This window comes from Pomacea canaliculata, linkage group LG7, assembly GCF_003073045.1.
Source record: "Pomacea canaliculata isolate SZHN2017 linkage group LG7, ASM307304v1, whole genome shotgun sequence".
Lineage (NCBI taxonomy): Eukaryota > Metazoa > Mollusca > Gastropoda > Architaenioglossa > Ampullariidae > Pomacea > Pomacea canaliculata.
Window position 1 is genome coordinate 5,736,697 of NC_037596.1, and position 18,182 is coordinate 5,754,878.

The 18,182-nt window shown below is 37.6% G+C and overlaps 1 protein-coding gene across 2 annotated transcripts; it reads left to right on the top strand.

Moving 5' to 3' along the window:
• The first annotated feature begins 124 nt into the window (after positions 1-124).
• Positions 125-13,265, top strand: LOC112567841 (hormone-sensitive lipase-like). 2 transcript variants are annotated; one of them, XM_025244673.1, is made up of 9 exons: positions 125-709; positions 2,271-2,426; positions 2,764-2,841; positions 3,354-3,533; positions 3,856-3,984; positions 4,205-4,349; positions 4,777-4,995; positions 5,549-7,230; positions 7,739-13,265. In XM_025244673.1, the coding sequence occupies exons 1-9, from the start codon at positions 155-157 to the stop codon at positions 7,934-7,936; spliced, it is 3,342 nt and encodes a 1,113-aa protein (XP_025100458.1). In that variant the 5' UTR covers positions 125-154; the 3' UTR covers positions 7,937-13,265. The 2 variants fall into 2 exon arrangements, with proteins under 2 accessions (XP_025100458.1, XP_025100459.1); XM_025244674.1 differs by having other exon boundaries at positions 130-170.
• Positions 13,266-18,182: the final 4,917 nt, after the last annotated feature.

The window sequence follows — 18,182 nt, forward strand, 5'->3', positions numbered from 1 at the left end:
GAGACGTTTCTAACCACAATAAATTTCGTCATAAAAACTGTTCCCATATGTTTATTACAAAAAGTTTCTAAGCGAGACTGCGAGAGAGGTCCCAAGAAACGCAACAAAATAAACACCAGATGCGGTCCTAAAATATGGTTGCTGCCTGCTGAAGATGGACTTTGACAACAGTGAGAGCCCCAGTAAATTTTTCACCTCTATAGTGAAAGAACTGAAGAATATAGCTATAAGCAACATTAAATATTTCAAAGATGGGAAACAAAGTCACCATGCCAAATTTCATGTCTCATTCTGCTTACTATTTGAGTACCTAGACCTCGGAATCGAGCCGTGTTACCGTGAGATTGATAAACGCGTTCATGAATTTGATGCCTCTCCCAAAGAGAAGGGAAATGGCTATAGAAGTCTTCTTCGCATAGTACAAAAATGTTGTCTCCATCTCCTGCAACTATCGCGTAATATATCAACGAACAGAGACACTATTTTGTTTCGTCGCCAGTTTTACATGAAAGAACTGGAAGCTTATGTAGCAACGTTAGGCCAGCTGCGAGCCTGTTTGTACTACGCACAGAAGCTTATGACATATTGTCAGCCTGGCAACTTATTCGCTGATGAAGAGACGCTGGATGAGGCAGTTGCAGAACAGCTGATGGCAGATGTAGAAATGTTGAGTCAAGACTGCTTTTATGGACGATGCCTAGGCTTTCAGGTACTATTTAATTAATCGTCAACTGCTAGTATTACTAAATAACATTGTAAGTTGCTCCTATTGAGGTAGGCAGACATAGTACAGTTTTGCACATACAAGCAAGAAGAGGTTTGAAACAAATGCTTGTGTGTGACATCAAAAACCTTATTTTAATGGAAAAATAAAAACTAAAATATTTCTGTCGCCCAAATTATTAAATGTAGTTAACAGCACATAACTCCACACCCAACTGTTCAACTTCACTCCCCTTCTGTTCAGTGGCATCATACCTGATATCTGTGATCAAGTACCTTAACATGATGCTGCATATGCAACCCAAGTAAATTTTGTGTCCTTTTTATTTTCAAGATGATATAAATAGTAAATGTCAAAATGGTATAGAATTTATCTTTGTATGAGAGAACTTAAAAATGTGTTAGTAATATAACAGTCAACATTATTTTCAGATATGTCTTTAAGCTGTTTTTTAAACATTAAAATTAAACATTGTTATCAACATTTCCATACCAAGTTTGTATATTGATTAAAATAATAAATATAATAAATAAAGCTCTTCTATGCCAATGAACAAGAACCAGTAAAACTGGCTCCATATGCAAACGTAATAGTTTAATGACTAACATTGTGAGCTTGTTGCTTCAAACAATTAGTTTTGCTAACTCTTTACAGTTTTGACTTTCTTGCTCATCCACCAACTAAATATTTTTGTAACTATATCTATTCCTCTAAACTGCAAACATTAGAAGTCAAAAGACAAAAATACTTTGGCAATTTATAATATATATTTTAGGACAGCACAATTTATGCAAGTGACTTGTGTGACTATAAAGTATTTTAGAAGAAGTTATGACCTATTAAAGTTTTTCTTAGTTATTTTTTGCCTCAATATACTCATAAAACTTATTTTGTGATAAATCAATTGTGGATTATCGTCAGCTAGCCTTTCTGCCCAAAGAACATTTCTTCTGGTTCAGATTTAGAGAACATGAGACAGACTTGCAATTCAGCAATATTTGAAAGAGAATATATGGTGATAAAAATTGTTAAAATCAGTCAGAGCTGAGATACTTTCACTACTCTTGCTAAATGCTATATTGACATAATGGCAGCTCCTTTTTATTTGTTTGCACTTTGTGTGTTTTACTATATTATGCTTTAATATACTATTTGCATCATATACTGTACCATGGGTCTCTGCATCCAGGTAAGCAAGTATCTGTAAATATATTTTCTGGTTTTGTATTAACTAGTGTTTGGTAAAGCTTACTGTTGAAGAAACAAACATCAACTTTTATATATTACTTCCTCTTCACTACAGTATACTAGAAAAACAAACGTTTTATTACTACTTACTACCACAGAATAGTATCATGAAGAAACAAAAGTCTAACTTCTGTCCTGATTGTGTGTTTGCAGTCATAACTTCTCCCTTCACAATTATTATGGTCATCATTATCATCATCCTTTTTATCATCATCATCCTCATCATCATCCTTTTTTTGGTCCAGATAAGGAGATATCTTCTCCATTTGATAACATGCTGTGTTCATTTTCTTTACAGTTCTGTGAGTCCATGCAACGCCCTCTGCAAATAGTAGCTATTGCTATGGCATCTTTCTCTGAAGGTTACCAAGAAAATTCCCAGATAATGAAAGTCGCAACATCTCTTTTTAACAGTCCAAAATATCTCATCAATCCAGAAGTGCGAGCGCAGCAGGTTTGTACCAAAGAAGTTTAATTACATGTGCCTATATTTGAGCATATGTGTATCTTGTAATATATGTATGTACATAAGGGCACTTGATATCTTCATATTTCTTTTAATTTAAAAAAATATGTTTTTTGGAAAAAACCAGAAATATTCCTTGCGTTTAACTTAGTGTTAATCTTTGTGAGAGCAGCAGCTTGTATGCTCTTGAAACAAACTCATGCATATCCAATATTTTGAAGCATTGTTTACTTACTTTTGCAATGTTAAAGATGATAAAACACTCATGATAATTTGCAACAGAAAAGATCAAAATTTCTAATTATCAGCTTACAATGCTTTGCAGGTAGTCAACATCACCAGGACTGCAGACATCCAGTTTTGCAAAGCATTCTGGTCAATTACAGAGTCTGAAATTATGCATGTAAACTACTTTTTCTCGTGTTGGAAAAAACTACTAAAATATACAAAATGGTGCTATGATGCATTATCCTACATGTACTACAAATTGAATAAAATTATCACTTTGTAAGATTTTATTCAATTTGACAGTGTGTACTTTAACATCATAGTACTGAGATTTAAGTGTTGAATGCATAAGGAGAATAATCTGTGTAATTTAAGTGTGCACTCATTTTATATTTTCTCAATGCTTTATACTAATTTACACATGGCAGAAGGTTTTTTTTTTAATTTCTTAACTTAGCCAGAAGCAAATCTAGGAAGCACATGTGAATAATGCACAGTTTCTAGTCATATTTATGCAGATGGAAACAAAATTGTTTTAGTTGTAACAAAATATGACAATTCAGTAATTTGCAAATGAAACTTTTGAGAATTAGAATTATAAAAATTGTTAGAATACAAACTCATTTACTAGAAGTATTTTGATTAGTAATTCTGTGTGTACATGTTTATTCATTTATTTGTGTGCAGCCCTTGCCATCACTGGTGTACCCAAATGTGCAAGTTGATGAAGTCTTCCATCTTGGCCCTGATGCATTTGAAATGCTCTCAGTCAATGGGGAGGAAATAACTATAACTCCTCCTTGTGCCCACACTGGGCCTGCTCCTGTACAGGTGCGACTCCTCTCATATCAGCTTCGTGAAGGGCAGGTAAGCAGACTGATCAGTTTTTGTTTGTGTGTACCACAGAGTCTACAAGGCCCTCATTGACCTTAAAATGGAGCATCTTTCCCACCCACTTGCTATACATGGATTCCCTTCTCATCTATAGTCGAATTACACCAGCACATAATGCTTAGTGGTTAAATCAGTGTGCACATTTGTATGTGTTCACAGATAGGTACATGGAAAAAGGTTATTGTGTGAAAATAAAGCTCAAAGGTTAGAGTGGAGAGGATGAGCGCTGATTTTTTCCTGATAATCAACTGTATTATGATATTTACCAAAATGTTTTTTTGCCTTTATTGTTAAGGAGCAGCATTTAAAATCATCACGCTCACCAGGTGCAAAAACACCATCACCTAAAACGCAGCGAGCACGAGGTCTATTGATTCACTGTCATGGTGGTGGCTTTGTTGCACAATCTTCTCGATCTCATGAGGTAAACTTAGTACAACATTTAGGCTATTCAAATCTGTGTGCTCTAACATTGAAGCATAAACATTCTTTCTGAACTATTGAAACCAAGGCATACATTAAATTCAAGTGGACACTTTGTCTTAATTTTTATCAGCCCACTTCTGCTTGTACTACAAGAACAACATAGTGTGTGCTGCAAAAATAAAGCAGCTTATTACTAAAATGCTTTTTGAAATTCTTAGGTGTACCTGCGACACTGGGCAAAAGACCTTGATGTCCCTATCTTGTCTGTTGACTACTCTTTGGCTCCTGAAAGTCCATTTCCACGAGCACTAGAAGAGTGCTTTTATGCTTATGCTTGGGCAGTCCACAACTGTGAGAAACTTGGTAAGTTGGTAAGCTGACTAGCTTAATCTTATGGGTTAACCATAATCATCAACTCATTACTATGGCCTGTACTCTGTAGCTGCAACTTAGAAACATGGTACACATGTGCAACAGGCTACATTGTTTACTCATGACATGAAATATTAGAAAACTAAATTAATAGTGATTCCAGCTGAAGCATTTCCAATCATCTGATAAAACATCTGACAAACTCCTGATAAAGTAACTTGTGCATCTTTATACAGACAGGACTAACTATATTTAGATGTAAAATAGATGAAAGACACTTGTAATGCTTATTCCAGAATAATGTAAGGTATTTTAAACATACACAAGAAAGCTGTGCTTGGTATTAGTCACAACACATAATGGAAAAATATAATTGCTTATTTTCCTTATATCAATAACAAGACAACACTTTTGCCAGGATCCACAGGGGAAATAATCTGCATGGCAGGAGACAGTGCAGGAGGAAATCTTGTTATCAGCACAGCTATGCGAGCTTCATCATTCAATATTCGCAAACCAGATGGCATTCTAGCCGTCTACACACCAGTCCTTGTGCGCTACACTCCATCACCTGCCCGTCTTCTTAGCTTAATGGACCCACTGTTACCGGCAGGCATTCTTTCCCGCTGTTTAGCAGGTGAGTTAACATGGTACATGTTGTCTGTTCATAAATAATTATTACGTGTATGATAGATTAAGTTGTTTTTGTTATGTACATACTAATCAGTATGCCTAATATCTTAGGCTCAGCAGTCAGAGTAGGTGTGTCAGCTGTGATGATTGTTCCTTTATGCAGATTAATAACATTCCAGCTGCATCTTGGAGTTTGGCTATTGTGAAATCTTGGTTGTTGATAGAGATAACATTGTTCATGGTGAGAATGTTTTGATCATGATGAGAAACTGAAGAAAAAGTTGCTAAAGCTAATAATTTAAAAGATGGAGTCAGGTAAACCTTCTGCTAGCAGATCTTAAAAAAAACAATTGAAAATAATTTTAATATATCTTTCGCACTGACATCTATTCATAGTTGAAAGAATAGTCAAATGATTTACTCAGATGAATCATTTCTCTAGTTGGCAGACTGTGTACCATATAAAATCTTTGTCAAGGACTAGTGGTTCTTGTCTTCTAAAGGTGAAGAGAAAGAGAGAAGGAACCAGTTTAATAAGCAGTTTTTGTATCTTTCAGCTTATGCAGGAGTGTCAGATGAACTGTCATCACAGCTGGCAGCTTCTGTGACATGTCACATAGAGTCCAGTGCAGCAACATTGAACATGTCATCCCAGGATGTTTCAGAGTCAGACTGGGTCCTCATCAGTCAAGACTCGGCAGCTAGAGTCAACACTACTCTCAGCACCTTGCAGCAAAAAGTGCAGATGTCAGGATCATCTCATCTGAGCAGTCTAGAAAGGAATGACAGCCAGGAGGAGGTGGAACTTTTCATGAGACCCAAAATAGCTGTTGCTTCAGTAGCATCAACGGTAGCAGATGCAAAAGATAAAATTATGTCTTATGTCGGTAGCTGTTCACAGATTCTTGTAAACAGCTTATCTGGATGGTCAGCAGAAGGAGAAGTCTGTTCAAAGACTTTGCAAGCAGTCTCAAGTCCAGGTGAAGAGAGCATTGAAGAAGAGAGTAAACAAGAGGAAAGTTTAGAGACTCCTAGTTTTTACACACCACTGACTTCACCTGATGAGGGGCAGGAGAGTCTTGTTTCTTGTGACATGGTGACAGGATCCACACCTAATGATGGAACAGACAGAGACTTGTCTGATAGTTACTCGGAGTCAACCAGCGATATGCTAGAATCACCTGATAATTTCTTTTCCAGAAAGGTCAGTTCTGAAATGAAGAGCAACAAAGATGCAGGAAAAAAGGAAGGGTCTGAACACGACGTTCCTGATGGTCTACTTGCCTCTGACTTATCATTTAGACACACCTGCAGCAGAGAGTCAGATGCTTCTCTTGGGAAGAGTTTTCTTGCTCTGTCCTCACCCTGCATGCCACTGCTGACAGAAGAAAAGGCACAGCTGCTAAGACAGGAAGTGGAAAATTCAGCTTTTGTTCCAGAATGTGAGGTGGAGGATCAGCCAGAAATGTCGCATTCTTTCATTGATGATAGCAGCGATATGAATGTCTATGAGGTTCTTGCTGATGAGAATCAAACTGTTGTTGTGACTGTATACAAAGAAGGTATTCCACCTCAAGATATAGATAATGCCGAATATGTCAGTTCTCCCCTGTCAGAGGGAGCTAAGCAATCAAGCATCAAGGAAGTGGCAAACTTGAAAGAAAATTTGCAAAAAAGTGAAGAGACAGGAATTACTGTGACTAAGCATGCTAAAGAAGACCAGTTATGCAGCAAAGATGAAACCTTTAACCTGTCGGATCCTTCAATTATTTCAAATTTCCAGATCGGAAGTGGTTTGAAAACAGAGAGTATTTCCACTGCCAAAAGTGATTTGCATTTCAGCACAGGTAACCTCTCATCAGACAGTGGCTGCCTTAGTGATGATACTATGAGACCAGGACCATCTGTCAGTCCTTCTTGTATACTGAGTGAGGTAACAGTGATGGACAGTGCTGTGTCTCCTAGTCACCTGCGTCGCATGCAGCTTCACCTGGATCTTCCAACTAAATCCTCGAAGCTTTCTTTGCCACGTAGTGCTTCCACACCTGCTTTCATAAGCCCAGCAGACTTTTCTAGGTACTCACCTAGTATGTCCCCATCTGATTTCAAAAGAGAGCGCCACCTAGCACAAAGTCCACTGCGTGCAATCCGTCACATTCCAATCGTTAAAAATCCTTACATGTCTCCATTGCTGGCACCAGACAGTCTATTGGAGGGCCTTCCATACATCTCACTTGTGGTGAGTAACATGGGGTCACACAAAAGGTTTCTTAATAGACCATTTTTTCTTTTTTGTGTGTGTGTGTTTATACACCTTCACGAGGACATGCATATACATATAAATCAAGCAGGCAGGCACATTTGCACACACACACATATATGCGCACCCAATATATACATGCAAAAAGTAGAGTTTTGTATGTCAGGTAATATTGTTCTTCATTCTAGCTCACTGCACACCACACACACACAAACAGGTCAGTTTTGGAAAGGATGTACTCAGAGGGTTTTTTTTCAATTCCATGTGTATGCCTGAAATACACTGACATGGAATTAAATCTAAGCTGAGTCCATGTAGGCTGGTGATTGAGAGCAGATACTTCCACAGTAAAGCCAGTGATGAGAATGAGCTGCCTTCTTTTCCTGCAGATCCATCTTTGTAACTTTTCCTAACTGTTCAAATGTTGCTTCCTAACAGTATAGGTAATGATACAGCCTAAATTTCCTTAACATTTATTTTTCTCTAGGCCTGTCATCTGGATCCACTGATAGATGATTCTATCATGTTTACTCGGCGCCTGCGTTCGCTGGGAAAATCCATTGATCTGATGATGCTGGATGATTTACCACATGGTTTCCTTAACTTCTCCATGCTCTCCCAGGATGCAAAGCGTGGCAGTGACATCTGTGTTAAGAAATTGAAGGAAATGCTTTTCCCTCAGTAGTCTTTCTCTCTCCTGCTTCTTTGCTTCAAAACTCTCATTCCTTTTAGTCTTCCTCAATCCCTTCATCTTCCGTTTATCTTTTTTTATCTGGCGCACTTCCTGTCTATCTCATTCTTCAGTGTGTGCGTGTATGTGTCTGTATTTGTATGCACTGGAAAGCTGTCGGTCAGGGGAAGGGAAAAATCTCCTGTCCTCAGATCTTTTAAAGGACATTGATGTACATGTATGCAGATTGATTCATTCATAAACACACAAGACATTCTTAAGCATGTCATGCTTTTCTTATGATAACAGTTTCTTTTAATGCCAATCTGCAGTCTTCTATTTATATTTGACATGTGTACTGCTTTAGAGATCATTTAAAGTCTTCTCACTTTATTGTCTTCTTTCAACAAATTTATCTTTGTTTCCTATTTATGTCTTCTTATTTTCTTCACCAATTTGTTTCACCATTTATTTTTTTTTAAAGATATTTTTATATTGCTTTGCCGTCTGCCACTTGCATCTTCCAGAAAGCAAGACAGAAAAAGGTTGTTTAACAATAGCTGTTGACATACTTTAAATATTGCTTAATAAAATTAAGCAAAGCTCTTTTAAAGTGTTGATATGTTTGTTGTTAAGTGTAGGTTTTTATTTATTATACTTCCATTATGTACCTTTGAATGCATTTAACTTGCTATTTTCCTTGTTTGGTTTTTGGTTTTGTTTTTGTCAGTTTGCAACTTGCAGAGGCTGGCTGCATTCATTTGCTGGATCTTATGATTTCTACCCTCTAATCTTATAAACTTTTAGTAAGTTTCAAGTCCCACACAGTCTGCTTCTGTGCTTATTATCAAGGTATGGTCTGTTTTACACATTGCGTCTGAATATTTTTTCATAACTCTCTGCTAGCTCACTGTCAGAGAGACATCTTTCAATGGTTAAAAAGCTTTATCTCCGATGGTCATGTCATCTGGTACAGTCAAAGAAAAACTTCATATTTTGAGATATTCAATAACAGCATGATTCTTCAGTATGGTTTCATTAAAACTGCCCACACCTTCACATATACCTTCATTTTTATGGAAATTTGACTATTGTAATTCTCTCTTTTTTGGTTATCTTCTGGCTGTACTGCTTCTGTTTTGTCCATTGGCTCCCTGTGCAGACTTATATAACTGACCAAACTTTGCTTAAGATTCTCTGCTCCTGGTAAGCTGGTACACATGGCACAAACTTATGCATACTTTGCTAAGATAGTGCTCAATACATAGCCTTTAGGTTTTTGATACCATTATTATGGTAACTGTTTGTGCATCATCTGTAGCTAGGAGTGTGACCATAGCCATGCAGGGCAAACTTGAAGCAAACTTTCTGCCTCAGAGGCCAAGTCCTCAACTGGACTGCCATTTGAGATGACGATGGTTTCTTTTGGCAGTGCTGCAACTTGCTGTCTCCAAGCGTCTGTGCTGACTTCTTACCCCTTTTATACCCTTTTATGCCTTTTTAAACCCTAAAAGGAGGGCTTTTGTGTCAGTGTGCCTGGCCATAATGGAAGACAGTGCTGATTGTGCTACTAAGGTCTACCTATTGGGAGGTTGGGTGCACCCCTCTCCATCCTACCTGAACCAAAACAAACGTGCACCAGTCATTGCTGCTGACAAATCGACCTTCAGACAGCATCTAAACCAACCTCTACTACATTACCTCCCCAGACTTCTAACTCACTACACTCCAACCAGACATCACTGTTCTGAAAACACTCACCCTTTTTCCATTTCTAGATAGGACAAAAACCTTTGGTGAACTCATGTTACATCTGATCTCATTCTTGCTGCAAACCAATTTGTGAGATTTGATATTGTTGTGAACTGGTTGCTGCTGTCGACTGTCTTATTTTTATTATTTTGTGGTAGAATGGAATTCAAATTGTCTTAGTAATCTGTTTTGTAAACCACATCAATTAATTTTTGATTATTTGTAATTTTATTTTCCATTCTGTTTAAAGGATTTCCATTTTTCGCCAAAACTCATTAGATGTGCTCATGCATATCCATATAAAGAAAATGAGCAAAACTGTTTTTAATAGTGTTGAAACTGAACCTAAAAAATGTTTTTCATTTTTCATAATTTTTTTTTTTTACATAATTATTTCCTTTACTCTTGTTACATTTACAGTTGTTAAACAACTGAGGAGAAGCAGTAGTGTATGCTGGTGGGCTTTGTCTTTCAGAAAAATGAACATGAACTGTAATAAATATTTTTTATGCGAGCAAGCAGAAGGGATGTTAAAATGGAATTTATAAGTTTCTCAGATGCTCACCATGCACATGCTAATGCTTTGAGTTAGAGCTATCACAGCTAATCTCCTTGTGTGGCATCTGTATTTTTACCTTTATTTCTAAGCAGTGTATTTTGTTTCACCTTGACGACTTGGATGGTTGACTATTCTACTCAGAGGACTGCCATTTCTTTTGGTGAAACGCATTTTAGATGTGTTCATGCATTCACAAACATTGAAAAAACATCCTTTTTCCACAAAAATTGTCTTAGGCTGGAAATTTTTAGTCATATAGAAAAATCCAGAGATGAGAGCTTACATCCATGGACTACTAACACAAAATCAGGCTGTCTATGTTTTATTAGAATATCAAAATTTAAGAAACAAAATAGACAATTGTTGTGGAAAATGAGAAGGGCTTGTATAGGGCATATTTGGTGTTACAAGAATGGGGCACAAGCAGAGCATGCTTGATGTCACAAGGATGAAATAATTTCAGGTACATATACAGGAAAAAGGCAGAATGGGGTGAGGGGCTTTTCCCTCTGTTTGTGACAGTGAGTGTTGATGCACGTTGATCAAAATGAGAGCAATTATTTTCTCTTTTCTATATTGATAGCAACATACTTGCTATAAGTGAAAGGCTAGGGCTCTTGATTTCTCGTCCATTTTGTTTGTGCCCTAAAGGTCTAAAAGTTATGAATTTTGCTGCAGTTTATAATAAAAATGTTTAGAATATTTGATCACCTTTTGCGAGAAGTTTTTTCCCCGCACTCTCATTAAATAAACATGCACATTTGATGCATATGTTGTGGCCTGTGTACTCCTTTTAATGTCCCCATCTTCACCTTTACCAAAAATGTGTCGGATAGAGGGCAACAAGATAGCTAATTGAGATTATAGGCAAGGGACAGACAGTGTCAAGACAACTTGTGCTGACTGTAAAATAATGGTGGATAACTAGGAGAGACCATAAACAGCAGAGAACTATCAGTTTCACATGGTTATAGTGCTAATTTTTTTAAATCACTATGTGTAACAGTGAGAGAGCACATTGTTAGTGTTGGGTATTTCTAGTCAGTATGTTAGAAAAGCATAAACAAAAGAGTGTGACAAATTCTGTCTCAAAATTTCATATGCATCCCTTAAAACGTGTATGTAGTCATATTTTTTTTTTCAAATTTTGTCTTGCATCCATTGTTCATAGGCTAGCTGAAATGTGTATGGAGTAATGGTTGATATAACATTCTGTGATAATTTTTCCCCAAATAAGAATACCACCATTCTTCATCAGTCAAGTATAAATATGATTATTTTTTAATATCTTTTAAATAATGTGAATGAAAAAAAATGAGCAGATTAAATGAAGTGTGTAAAAGTGTGCAGTAAAGTGAGGGCTTGTTTTGTCTGTGAATGTAGAAGTAAATATTAAAAAAGAAATAAAAGTTGTGTATGAGAGAGAGAGAGGGGGGGGGGGAGAGAAAACGAGAGCAAGTGAAAACAGATGTTTCTTTAGATATGTATGCTTCCAGTGGGTTTCATAAATGTTGTTTTCATTAATATAAAACAATTGTCTAGCTAAAAAAGAAAGGCAAACTGATTTCTTTGTTGGGGTGTTTAGAAGTTCTTGAGGCTGATAGATTCATTATATATGTAGCCCAAAATGGTCAAACATAAAAAAAAATCAATAGTAAAATGTTTAACTTTCAAGAATCATCTGGTTGTTGTTCTATTAAGTGAAGGTGTCTTTCAGTGCTTTAGGAAAGCATTTGTCTGTAATCTTATCGTATGTGGGTTTTTTAAAAGCCATTGTTCTTTGCAAATCTCAGGTAGTTACTTGGCTTTGTCATCTGGACTCTTATTATTTCCCTTTTTATTAATAAAAATTATATTTGATATGCATTCATTAGTTGTGTCGTTTCCTAGTTGTAAATATAAATTTTGTGTTCTTGTTGTGTAAAACAGCTTACGTGGAAAGCTTATTTTTGGTCAAGTTGTATTATTTTCTAATAAAAGCTTTTTTGTCTGATGTTTAACAAAAGTTAACAATAATAATTTTTAATGATATTTGCAAGTACCTCTGTAACATATTTTAGATTCTCTTACTAACCTTTAAGAGTTCACTTTGATAACGTTGATCTCATTAATGTTGTCATAAGCCACTACTGTTATTTCTGAGCACAGTGAGCAGTGATTTCTTACATGTGCCCTACAAATTTCAGTCCACTACAAGTTTTTTCCCTTTTATTATGGAAGCAATGTACAGTCATCATTACAGAGCAGCTGATGATGACCAGCTATGAGAAAGTGCTCTGCAGTTCTTAACATAACCTTTGATATATGGTCCACCTAAGACTTCTTTTGAGCAAAGTAAGATTAAAGGGCAGACTTTCCACACACAAAAAATGGTTGGATCTAAGGGAAAATGGGATGTAACTTATTGGGTCAGAGAGGTACAACTAGCAAGGTATAACTACCAGGGTAGCCAATTCCAGGTATACACCTCACTTTCCACCCCTGGGTCAAACCATTCTTTCCCACCATAATGTTGAAGTTCAGCCTTTAACCATAACAACTTTTTATAGTTCTAGATATTTTATGTATATGTGAGTTACTTATATGACATAGACACCTGTTAGGGATTACTGCCTTGTTGTACGTGCTTATGACAGCTGTCTCTAGCTTGAGGCAGATGAAAAAAAATGTTAGTCAGGGTGTACTTTATATTTTTACCTCAAAAAAAGTTTGTTTTTTTTTTTTGTCATCCTGGTACTTATTTGTGTGCTTGTCATATTGGAGTATTTATAATGCCACCATTCATATCATTAATAAGTGATACAACTACATTTTATAACTAGCTTGCATATTTTCCTGAAGTTTTTACAAATATAACTGTTGGAGGGTCTCAGCATCAGATGACAGAATTATGTATCTCAAAAAGAGACTTGGTACCAGTAAAGAAATGTGATGTTTGCCTTCAAAAATTATTTTCATCATTGGATGAGAAAATTGTGTATCTTGAAAAGAGATTTGGTTCCAATAAAGAAATGTGATGTTTGCTTTCGAAAATTTTTATCGCTTAATGCTTTTGATATTTCTTACTGTATTATATACTGTCAGAGCAGCGCTTGAATAAAAGCTGGAGTCATAGCCACATTAGGTTCAGGGTTATTCATCATCATTTGTTGTCTCGGCCGTCCTTCTTAAGCCGGAAATAGTGTAAACCTATCGGTTTTCAATTTTGTCAGCTGTTTGAATTATCTTCTTGTCAGCGCTGTTTGGTCTTTCTTTTAAATCACACCTTAAGATCTGACATCAAAATCAGTTGGTTAGAAAGAAATTACCAAGTGAAAAGATGAAGAAGAAGAGGAGTGGGAAACTGAGTCTGTTTTAAGGTTACGGATAGGGCTGCAACCTCTTTCCGCCATCCATACTTTTTTGTAACACATCTACTTGCTTTCCATACTTTCAAAACAGGCAAAAAAACAGCAGCTGCATATTTCTTCTGAAAACTGACATACACTTTTTACTCCCATGAAATGTTTTTATGTCCACATTGACGAGAAAATTTTACAATATGCAAAATATATTAATACAAATTTAAAACCAACGAAAAGAGCAAACAGCACACATACTCCCATATGTACATGACTATTGACTTGATGTACATGGCATATGAACCACATTTTACAACCTGCTGTTAGGACTGCAATGGAAAATCATTAAGCACTACTGTGCTTGAAAGCCAGTGCAATGACTGAAGCACCTATACTTGTATGTATAACCAGAGGTCACAATATGCAAGATGGTTCATTATGTCTTATCTCTGACTAAATTTAAAAGTAATTATACATCCTGAGCTATGCACAAATGTACACCACAAATGATCAATGTTATTTTCTTTTCATTTTACTTTTGTACATTTTCTGGTAAATTTGAGTAATATCAAAAACAATCACGGGATTGTTCTGGCGAATTTTTTTCAATTTCTGTTGAACTGGGTGTGTGACCAACGGTCCCAACAGGCCCCAAACTGTTTCCATAGCACAATAATGTTTTCAGTCGTTAATTCTGTGTAGATTCGTCATGCAGACCTCAGCAAAACTAGGACAAGTCTAATTAAAATAACACTCTTTCATGAACACAATATTGGCAAGTGGCATTTATTACAAATGTGTATGAAAAATGAAATTTCAAATAACAGAAAACACTACACTTGTTGACTTCACAAGCAGTTCTCGTAAAGTTTTTAAGACATATTTTGTCTTCAAAAGATACCTGAGTCTTGAAATAAGAGAGGACAGCAAGGATGGTGAGAGCCCCAACGTTCATGGCTGAGGACCGCGCGCAGAAACCGAAAGGTTAGGGACTAATTTTGAGTTCTCACCATTGTTTCTTGAATAACAGAATTTGATCATACAACGACATCTGTGAATATAGCGGACAAAGGTCTGCACCAACCGACGGCTGGCTGGCAAGAAATAAATCAGACTAGTCACCCTCGATTAGCACCATCATCATATTGTCGCTCAGCCCTCGTGTCAAGGACGGCCAGTACAAATATTTACAGGTACCCTCTTCAAAATGTCCATATATTCCTGCAGATATTAATTACTATTATTTTTTCTGTTTCTCGTGTTTTTGTAGGCTTCACTAAGTTCCCAGGGTTGGTGAAGTCATTTGGAACTGCCGTGTATTTGGGAAGAGCGGGGCAAGGTAGGGAGGGGCTCGTCGGAGCGCATCGGGCAAGTTCAACATTACTATCACTGCTCTCTTCCGTTGCATCTAGACTGCGTCGGAAACGGGTCATGAGGTCCATCTGAGGAAGCACATATTTTATCCTGTTCAATAAGCTGCGATTTTGGGACTTGTGATGTGAATCACTGTCACCAACCGAAAGGCCTTGTTGTATCATGTTGTGCAGTATATAAGCTGAAACAAAAGGAAATAACTTTTTGGCATTATTGTTGACCGATTAATCTTTCATATGTGTGTGTGTGAGAGAGAGAGAGAGAGGGGTGTTTTTGAATGTAATTTAGTAAAATGCAATTAAATATCGACATTACATATGCTTTTCATGGACCTTATATAGAAACTGGTAGTAGCGTTTCAGATCCCTTACCAATGTCTTGAAAGAGGTTGTCCACGTTCTGGCCTGTCACAGCGGAGCACTCGCGATACAAGAAGTTGTTTCTTTCGGCGAAAAACTTCGCAGACTTCAAAACATATTATTAGAGATTATAGTTAAATTCTTCATAAAGTGTCTTATTAGATATTATTTAAAATCGTCAAAACGTGTTTAATTAGATGGCCAACTTCTTGTTCAAATATTTCAAACGAGGCCAGATAGAAAATATCAGATAAGCATCCAACCTCGATGTCTGAGATAATAAGTATATAATGTCAAGAATATCATAAATGAATGACACACCTCTTGCGCCACCTGTCTGTCGCAAATTTTGTCTACTTTCGTCCCCACCAGGAACACTCGCGCTCTTGGGGCAGTCTCCTTCACCAGACTCACCCATTGGGTGCAAACTTGCTGGAAACTAGCCTGGAGATAACAGCAACACAGAAATACTTTATGCAAAGATTTTCTTCTACAACTTGGGATCTACAACTTCTACACTATCTTCTTTTTCTTTTCCGCATGAGCGCCTCAAACAGAATAAAACGAAAGTGATAGGTGTACCTTGCTGGTGACATCAAAGACAATGAGGGCGACAGCGGCCTGCTCTAGTCGTTGTCGCAGGCTGAATGCGGTGTCGTACAGGTCAAAAGTCAGGGACGGAATATTCTCAAAAGGCTCGGTGATCACTGTGTAGGACGAACCTGAAAAGTATGTCTCGTCATCGACATCACTGCGGTTGGCTTATCGTCCAAATATGACAATATAAAGTTTATAATAATATTTAGATATGATGCATCGTCAAGGAGCATAATGAATATTAATAAATTAAATATAATAAGAATTCAAGGCGCACGTTATTCCCCCTACCCTAGAGAGAGATAAAATAAGATGTGTATAGCCTACCTCTGGCAGGTACAGGAAGATCGGGGATACGTTATAAGAAAAAAGGATTTGAGAGATGTTTTGAAAGAAGCTAGGGCGGGTTTCTGGAAAAACTGGTATAGTGTGTCTCAGATGAGTTGGCCAAAGAGAGAGAGAGAGAAAAAAAAAGAATGCGGAGCGAATGTACGGAGTCTGGTTCGAGGAACACAGAGTCAAAATCAAAAGACACGAAGTGGCGTAGGAATGGGTGGATACACCAGAAACGGACTGTCTGACCACTTCCTGGTGTTGTGTGGGTGATACCAAGTTGAAGATAATCTCACATGCACACTGGTATTGGTGACCTATGTGCTAGACCAGTGTTGCACTGCACGTGTTTTTCTTGGATATGCAATGAGAGAATTAAGTGAAGAGGTTGGTGTGGTACTTACAGCCAGCACTACCTGAAGCATAACTGCAGAACCTCTCGTACTGATAGCGAAACAACAAACAGCTTTTCCCAGCTCCAACAGATCCCAGGGTCACCACAACCGGAGTCATTGCTGAAAAATAAGAAGCGAATAAGAACCTCGACCTTTAGATGTGACAATAACTGTTGTCGTTAAACCGAGAAGTATTTATACTAGTTTTATTAAATTTAAAATACAAAATCTAAAGATGGATGGCGATAAATTGCTGCCACATCAAGAGAAGATGCTCTTTCTCATGAAGGATTGCATTAAGCTACAGGCAACACCGCAGGCCTAGTCTTGGACAGGTCAACCTAGGTTAGTGGTCTTGCGTTTGGTGCATGTAACTATCGCTCGAGGGCTATAGGGAACAGCCAATACTTCAAAGATATTTTCTCTAGTCAGTCCGCGGTCAAAAGTAGGCAGAACGCAGAGGGCATGTTGCCTGTATTAAGTGATACGTGAGTCGTCTTCTCTATCCTCGACAAGGCTAAGTGTATCTTCACACACGAAGCTTCTAACTTCTCTTGACCAATATCTTACTAACTGGGATGGGAGGAAAATTATACCCCCGCTGGGAAGCGGTTGACACGGCTGATATGGCTGAGTGATGAAAAAAGGTAAATAGGAAAGCATTGATCTTCGCAGAAACTTGCCAGGTATACATGGGTTTGTCGGCACTGCCCGACACGCGACTACCTGCAGGCTGCCGTACTTGTTAGTAAACAAACTTCATCACAGTCCAGCCTACCCCTCTAGCGTAAATGCGTCCCTAGCATCCAAATGTAGACTTGTAGACACACAGGAGCACCGACTACAAGAATCGTATGCGCAACGTTTGGAATAGTTCGTCTTTAAACAGGAAAGGTAGTTCCAATGCTTACTGTATTCAATTTATGATGATCAAGTCTGCAAGTATCAAGTTTACAGGCCATATTATATTTAAATATTTAAATCATCTAATGAAGAAAGAGTAACAGGCTCAAAAAGCACTTCCTTTTCAGAAATCAGCAATATCTTACCTTCTGTAATTTCACAAGCAGTACACAGCTTAAATGGCGGCAAATTGTTGTTGTTGTTGAGCTTCTGTGTGTGGTTGTAGCAGTCAGCACGGCGGCAGCGACACCAATGTCCAGTCAACCAACTCTATTACACTTGTAAGCCTTATTACCTAACGGCGGGAAAAAATGGTTTTGACCCCAGGGAGGGAGGTAAGATACACACTCAGTGGGTCATGTACCCTAGTGGTCATTCTTCACTAATGCTTCTATCAGGTCAGGATACTACCCTCACCTCCCTCCGCCGCGGCCAATCCATTCTTTCCTGCTGGACGGTGGGAGTTCGAATTTAAATGTTACGTCGACATCGAGTGGCTAACTGCATCTGATTGGTCAGCAACGCCACAGTACTTATTAGGGGCTTACAATAAAATACTTAGCGCGTTAACGAGGCGTTACACCCCGACTGTGGCTTACGTCAGTGGTCAGTCGGCCCCTGAAGCGAGGTTTACGACCTTATTTACGC